The sequence below is a fragment of the Podarcis raffonei genome, chromosome 2, assembly GCF_027172205.1.
Source record: "Podarcis raffonei isolate rPodRaf1 chromosome 2, rPodRaf1.pri, whole genome shotgun sequence".
Lineage (NCBI taxonomy): Eukaryota > Metazoa > Chordata > Lepidosauria > Squamata > Lacertidae > Podarcis > Podarcis raffonei.
Window position 1 is genome coordinate 125,046,604 of NC_070603.1, and position 7,934 is coordinate 125,054,537.

At 45.8% G+C, this 7,934-nt stretch overlaps 1 protein-coding gene across 1 annotated transcript; it reads left to right on the top strand.

Annotated features, from left to right (window-relative positions):
* The first annotated feature begins 2,255 nt into the window (after positions 1-2,255).
* Positions 2,256-7,693, top strand: LOC128409350 (metabotropic glutamate receptor 7-like). The gene is made up of 4 exons (XM_053379727.1): positions 2,256-2,694; positions 2,793-3,602; positions 5,420-5,546; positions 6,398-7,693. The coding sequence occupies exons 1-4, from the start codon at positions 2,446-2,448 to the stop codon at positions 7,294-7,296; spliced, it is 2,085 nt and encodes a 694-aa protein (XP_053235702.1). The 5' UTR covers positions 2,256-2,445; the 3' UTR covers positions 7,297-7,693.
* The last annotated feature ends 241 nt before the right edge of the window (positions 7,694-7,934 follow it).

Below are 7,934 nucleotides of genomic sequence, written 5' to 3' on the forward strand. Positions count from 1 at the left end.
AGACACTAACATGATATACCTTGGTCCAGTATACCTGAAGGAGCGTCTCCACCTCCATTGTTCTGCCCAGACACTGGGGTCCAGCGCCGAGGGCCTTCTGGTGGTTCCCTCGCTGCAAGAAGCCAAGTTATAGGGAACCCGGCAGAGGGCCTTCTTGGTAGTGGCACCCGCTCTGTGGAATGCTCTCCCACCAGATGTCAAAGAGAAAAATAACTACCAAACTTTTAGAAGACATCTGAAAGCAGCCCTGTTTAGGAAAGCTATTAATGTTTAATAGGTTATTGTATTTTAGTGTTTTGTTGGAAGCCGCCCAGGGTGACTGGGGAAACCCAGCCAGATGGGCGGGGTATAAATAATAAATTGTTGTTGTTGTTGTTAACTTAGTGCTATGTACTGGAGCAGCACGGGTGGATAAAAATCCTAACAGGCCCTTGTGTCATGCAAAAGCTCTGAACTCTTTGACTGGACTCAGGTGTATGTATATATGTGTAAATCATAGAATTGCAGAGGTGGAAGAGGAACCCAAGTGGCATCTAGTCTAAGTCCCTGCAATGCAGGAACCTCAGCTCAAGCATCCATGACAGACGGCCGTTCAACCTCCCCTTTAAAAAACCCCAAAGGAAGGAGAGTCCAAACTCCCCGCCCCCCAGGGAGACCATTCCACTGTCAAGCTGATCTTAACTGTTAAAAAAAGGGAACTGTTGTCGCGCTCTTCTAATACTATCGTCAGCAAAGTTCAGGCCAAACTCTCTCGCATGCAAACACATGGCTGATGTCAGACAGAGAGTTGCATCTGCAATCCCTCACAAACATGTTTTTCTCCAGCTCTGTGGCTTCCCCTCAAACCACCGAATGGCTCCAGGATGTTGCAGAGAGGAGCTTTCCTCCTATTGTAATTACAGAAATCATGGTGATTTTCTATAGCTGAAGCCCAAGAGAGATTTCTGGACGTTGCCCAGGCTTCAGAATCAAGGCCAACATGAGGTTACTCATTGCATCATTCCTGGGGGAATAATATCTCTGTCGGAGACAGAGTGAGTCAAGATTTAGAGCAGGTGTTAAGTGGGGGAGATGTGTGTGTGATATTTAAAAACTCTGAAGTCAGTGACCACTAGCTCCATGGGTGATGACACTGCAGCTTTGCTCTTGCATGAGATTTCCCTTGCATAAGCTCACAGGAAGAAGAAGAGTTTGGATTTGGTATCCCACTTTATCACTACCCGAAGGAGTCTCAAAGCGGCTAACATTCTCCTTTCCCTTCCTCCCCTACAACAAACACTCTGTGAGGTGAGTGGGGCTGAGGGACTTCAAAGAAGTGTGACTGGCCCAAGGTCACCCAGCAGCTGCATGTGGAGGAGCGGAGACGCGAACCCGGTTCACCAGATTACGAGACTACCGCTCTTAACCACTACACCACACTGGCTCTCAAGAGAGGTGCAGGAGCTACAGCCAGAATGGTATCCCTGCTGTTGCTACTTCTGCTGCTGCTATTGATGCCTCACGGGGTCTTTGGAAACCCCAAGGCAAAATGCCATCTGAATCTGATCAGGGAAGAAAAGGGAGCGCAGAATTTCTTCCGGCCTGGAGACTTCCTCGTTAGTGGGGTCATCTCTCCAAAACAATTTTACGATCAATTTCCATATGTCTTTTCTCAGCCCCCATTAACTAGGTTTGATGAGTAAGTAACTGTATTCTGGTGTCTCTTATGCTTCTTTACACACACACACACACACACACACACACACACACACACACACACAGAATTCCACTCCCTACTTACTAGGGAAAATGCCCCTATTTCATGACTGGGACCATCATGTTGTTGCTGGACTTCATCTCTCTGACTCCTGGTCACTGGCTATGTTCCCTGGGGGCTGATGGGAATTGGAGTCCTGCAACATATGGAGGGCCACAGGTTTATAACACACCTGTCCTGTTTCCCTTTGTCATCCCTGCTTTGTTGCTTGCTCAAAGGAATCTGATCAGGGATGAAAAGGATGCATTGAGGTGAGGGAAGAAGATGCTAGGACTGGATATGGTGGTGGTGGTGGGAATAGACTTGCAGGCTGAGCTCTCCATTTCAGCAACTGGGCATCTATGCAAGAAGACAAAGGGACCCCCAAAGCAACAGCAACCTTGGCAACAAGGTTCCACAAACTTTCAAAAAGGAATGTCTTCATTCAGTTTTGTTTTTTGAAAGTTGTGTGTTTTTCTGCTTCAATGAAGAGAGTACACCTCTTCTGAAGCGGGGAATTGATTTCCAACTTGAAACAAGGATATGTCTCTTCTCACCCCTCACTACAAACGTACAAGCTGTTCTTTGGTGATCATATCATAGTTATTTTCATTAAATGGTGAAGAGCAGTTTCACATTGTTTTTATTAATCTGTTTATTGCAGTGTGTCAGATAGACGCTACTGGCACATCTTATCCTTCCTGTTCACCATGCAGGAGATCAATGGGGACCCTGGGCTCTTACCCAACATCACCCTGGGCTACAACCTCTATGAGAACTTTTTCGATGCAAGGATGACTTCCGATGTCATGCTAGACCTGCTTTCGGGTTGGGAAAGCAACATCCCAAACTATACCTGTGGAAAAGGGAATAATAACCTGCTGGGTGTTCTTGAAGGGGCCAATTCTGTAATCTCAAAACAGATTTCGACCATGTCAGGCATCTACAAAATCCCACAGGTATGAAGGAGGGCATAAAACCTCATTTTTCTTCAGAGGAGTCAAGATTTTTACCTTGAGACCAAAACAAATCACTATTCTCTCCCTTCCCTCACTAGATCAGTTATGGCTTTAATGCTCAGACTCTGGATGATAAATCCCAGTTCCCTTTTGTCTACCGGATGCTCCCCAAAGAAGATACTCAGTCCCAGGGGATTGTCCAGCTGCTCCTGCATTTTGGATGGACGTGGGTTGGCCTCTTTGCTCCAGAAAATGAGAATGGAGAAAGGTTTGTGGGTGCCTTGACATCTCAGATGATCCTCCATGGAATCTGTGTCGCCTTCACACATAGGCTATCAGAAAGCAATCCATATCGATCACTTGTGCCAAATGTGCCAGTTATGATATGGAGACAAGTCAATGTATTTGTTTACTATGAGAACACTTACACAGGATGGCTACCAGTCATGGCCCTACAACAAAGATACCATAAAGAAGCTGAGGCAAGAGTTTGGATCACAACAGATTTTCATGACATCAACTATAATTTACTTTTGGGTCCAGAGTTTTTCCATCCCATCCATGGTTCCTTCTCCTTTGTAATGAAGACCAAAAAAAGAACCATACATGACTACTATACACCATCTTCATACCTCCTTTATTGGTTTTGGAGGAAAGCATTTTATTGCCTATATTCGAAGCATACCTTGTCTGTGAAAGGTCGGACAAAATGCACCGAGAAGGAGAAGCTGGAGACTCTGCCCCAGGAGGAGCTGGAGAGATCCCTGTCCCAAGACAGCTACAGCACTTACTTCCATGTCCAGGCCGTGGCGCACGCTTTACATGCTGCATGTTCATCAAGATCAAAACGGATGCCGAGGATGAGTGGGACAGACAGTTTGGGGTGTCAAAGTCTACAACCATGGCAGGTATTTCCTTTCACCTTTTTGCAAACTTCAATCCATCTTCCCGACTGCGGAATAAAATCTAGTAGCAGGACAAAAAATTTGTCCTTTCCTAAGACAAATCCAATTGATGAGGTTCTGTTGCAGATCAATATTTCTGCCCACCATGGGGATTTCATAAGAGGACCCTCTCATTTTCCAGTGGTTACTCCTTAGTGCTCTGAGAGAGACCCAGTCATCTTAACTGAAGATGGTGTGTCTTCATCTCCTCCTCTGTCTCCGCTGGCCTTTGGTGAGCAGCTGCAACATGGACAGAGCAGGAAAACAAGCCTTCTGGTCACAGAGGTCTTCCCCACGATGCTGAGATGTACACTCATTGAGCTTTTTCTATTTTAATCTTTATATACTGTCCTTTGGGGTGTGTGTGTGTGTGTGTGTGTGTGTGTACACAGGTTGGTTTATAATATGTCAACAGAACACAATTATTAAAAGTGCTGAAAGTTTCAAAACAATACCAACCAACTCTGTATAGGATAAAACAGAAGACAAAAAGAATAGCCATAGCAGGGACCTTTTGCACGTGCCGGAAATGGTTATTGAAAGCAAAGATGTTAAATAATTGGAACTTTCTAACTGTGTGTCTATGTGCAGAAATTAGCACCAGGGGTGCAACGAAGCAGTGAGTGTCACAATTGGGACTGTTTCTGTTCTTCTACAATGTTTCATTCCACTAAGATGAGAGCCAGTGTGGTGTAGTGGTTAATAGAGGTAGACTTGTAATCTGGTGAACCGGGTTCTCGTCCCCGCTGGGTGGCCTTGGGCTAGTCACACTTCTCTGTAGTCTCTCAGCCCCACTCACGTCACAGAGTGTTTGTTGTGGGGGAGGAAGGGAAAGGAGATTGTTGGCCGCTTTGAGACTCCCTAGGGTAGTGATAAAGCGGGATATCAAATCCAAACTCCTCCTCCTCCTCCTCCTCCTCTCCTCCTCCTCCTCCTCCTCCTCCTCCTCTTCTTCTTCTTCTTCTTCTTCTTCTTCTTCTTCTTCTTCGTACACTGGGATGGAATGACTGGCTCTCAAACTGATCTAGGTCAGTGGTTCCCACTGGGGGTCCCTTTAACCCAGCCAGGGAGTCTGTGGCACCATTCACATAATAAAAACACTCTGCCTGCCTGTGACTCCCAGCAACTTTCATTCCAGCTTCACCCCTTCTTAAGAGCAATCCAGTTTTCAAATACCTCCATGGGTGGAATGTATTTGGATGAGAACGGGGAGCTGCCAGGCAACTATGACCTTGTGAACTGGGTGGTGTTTCTCAACGAGTCTCCTGCCAGAGTGAAAGTTGGGAGTATCGAGAGAGAGACATCCATTGACACAAAGTTCACTATCAACCCGGATGCTATTTTGTGGCCCCAGAGGTTTAACCAGGTGGGGGAAACTTTTTCTATATCGCATCTGTTGGTATGTATTAATTTGTGAAATAATTCACACAGGACTTGGACTGCAGTTCTTTGTCCAGTGCAGGGGTGGGAACTCGCATACAAGGGTGTCCCCCTCATACCGTGACCCCCATATCCATGAAGTGGACATGGAATATCCACATTCCATTTTGAAATCTGGAAATTTGGGTTTGACAGTGACACCACATATAGGCATAGAAACGAGGAACAATGAATGTTGAAGCAAGCAAGGAAACACACCAGATAAGTTTTTCAGGAACGTGCCAAAAGTCTTGGCAGGGCTAGTGGTCCATGAGATGCTGTTGGATCCATCCCAGACTCTATCAACCAACTCCATAGACAGAAATTGTCCCCTTGATGAGCCTTCCTGTCTTTGTGCTTAGACTGTGCCTTGCTCCAGATGCACCGAAAGCTGTCACCCTGGATATTTCAAGGTGATCCAAGAAGGGGAGCCGGTTTGCTGCTATGTTTGTTCTCCGTGTGCGGAAGGGACCATCTCCACCCAGGAAGGTGGGTGACTCCAAGGGAGAGGCCATTTCTTGGGGGAATAGAAAGAGGGTGAAGATTCACTCAAATACTTTTTCTGTTGAGATCTGAGAGCAATTTCCTAACAAGGATCTAGGGCTGAATCTAGACATAAAAAAAAAGTTTCAGGAAAATGTGTTGTAAACATCATAATGGGAAATCACTCTACAGTGTCATCTCGTGTCACAGTGTTATAACGCTTTTTAAATGCTTTTTTTTAAAAAAACCACTGTAGCTGAGTCCCCTTCAGAGTTTGTAATCATCTCCCACAAAACACCTTAACTGCCAAAGGTGAAGGTACAGAAATGTGTCTTCACCAGGCAAAGAGAGTGGGAGAATGAAGACAGCAGAGACACCTCTGGAGGGAGGTCATTGCCTCTCAGCTTTACCTACATCCCAAGGTGATGAAAAGTGAGAAAGGTGATGAAAAGGTGAGATCTTGTATGTCAACTCTATGTCCTTGGAGGAAAGAGGGATGCAACAGTGGAAATTAAATATACCTCCAGTTGGCACAGGTTCCGTTCTGGAGCTCCGGTTGGATCCCGAGGAATTCGCAACCGGAGGTGCCTGTTCTGCGCATGTGCGCAGTGCATTGAGCGCTTCTGCACATGCGTGCACGGCAAAACCCAGAAAGATACTTCCTGGTTTACCGCGTGTGTAACTCGAAGGATACACAACCAGAGGAATGCGTATCCAGAGGTACCACTCTATACACAAATCTTTCACATTGTTATTTCCTCGCCTCCAGAAGATCAGTACCCGCCCCCAAGAAGTATTAGAAGCTATGTGGTTATGGATGCAAGGATTACTAAAGCCACTCTTTTTCTCATTCTCAGATGCAACGCACTGCACCAAATGTCCAGAAGATCAGCATCCAAACAAGGACCAAGTTCAATGTATTCCCAAGATTATCAACTTCCTAGGCTATGAAGAGAATTGGGGGATCCTCTTGGCTTCCCTTGCCCTCTTCTTATCTTTAACCACAGGCTTTGTGTTGGCAATCTTCATTAAATTCCTAGAAACTCCAATAGTCAAAGCCAACAATCGGGACCTCACCTACATCCTCCTCATCTCCCTCATTCTCTCATTTTTGTCCTCCTTCCTCTTCATTGGAAGGCCAAGGAAAGTGACCTGCCTTCTCCGACAGACAACCTTCAGCCTCATCTTCTCAGTTGCTGTCTCTTCTGTCTTGGCAAAAACCACCACTGTGGTCCTTGCCTTCTTGGCCACTAAGCCAGGGAACAGGGCGAGGAGATGGCTGGGAAAGAGTCTGGCCAGCTCCATTGTCATTTCCTGCTCCAGTGTGCAAGTTCTCATATGCAGCACCTGGCTAGGGATCTCTCCTCCATTCCCAGACTTTGACCTCAGCTCCCAGCTTGGAGAGATCATCTTGCAGTGCAATGAAGGCTCTGTTGCCATGTTTTACAGTTCTCTTGGCTACATGGGCTTCCTGGCTGCCATCTGCTTCACGGTGGCTTTCCTAGCCAGGAAGCTGCCTGGGGCCTTCAATGAAGCCAAGCTGATCACCTTCAGCATGTTGGTATTTTGCAGTGTTTGGGTGTCCTTTGTGCCCACCTACCTGAGCACCAAAGGGAAATACATGGTAGCTGTGCAGGTCCTTTCTATCTTGTCCTCCAGTGCTGGGCTTCTGGGATGCATCTTCATGCCCAAGTGCTACATTATTTTACTGAGGCCTGATCTGAACACAAAGGAGCATCTGACTACAAAACACTAAAGACAACATTGGATCTGTAATAGGGCGGAACTCTAATAAGTAGTTCGAAGCAGCCCCCTGCAGAATTGAACTCTCTTGTTCAGGTGTTGGAAGGCAACAGAGTATCTCCTTCCCTCGTCACCTTCTCAACCATATTTTTAATTAGGCTTAATTTGGGGCTAGATCCAGGGGGGTATGCCCCGAATTGGCCTGGATTGGGTGGGGGAGGAGCTGTGCGCTACTTCTTAGTAGTAAGTAAAATACTTACTAATAAATACTTCCTACAGCAGAATCTGGACCAGAACCATGGCTTCCTGTTGGGACAAAACAATTCTGGATAGGATCCATTCTACAAATCTGTTATGGCGCAGAAATACGGGGATTTCTAAAATGAAAGAAATAAAGAAAAAAGAATATGGAAATATATAGTTGTGTTATTTTTTTATTAGGGATCAGATCTCCCTCCACCACTGAAAAACGGCCTGTTTTGCCTTCAGAGTGGCAATATTAAGGGGGAAAGTTTGTGGTGTTTATAAGTTAGATTCTTCAGAGGAGCAAACCCTTCCCTGACAGAATTCCTGGTTTCTACATTTATTTTAACTGTGTAATGCATTTTATTCTTTTTTCATTTTTTGTCTCTTGTAACTGCTTCAGCCACA

Coding starts and splice junctions, on each gene's coding strand:
- LOC128409350 (XM_053379727.1), top strand. CDS start 2,446: ATGCAGGAGATCAATGGGGACCCTGGGCTCTTACCCAACATCACCCTG. Junction 3,603..5,419: donor AAAGTCTACAACCATGGCAG/GTATTTCCTTTC, acceptor CTTTGTGCTTAG/ACTGTGCCTTGCTCCAGATG. Junction 5,547..6,397: donor GACCATCTCCACCCAGGAAG/GTGGGTGACTCC, acceptor TCTCATTCTCAG/ATGCAACGCACTGCACCAAA.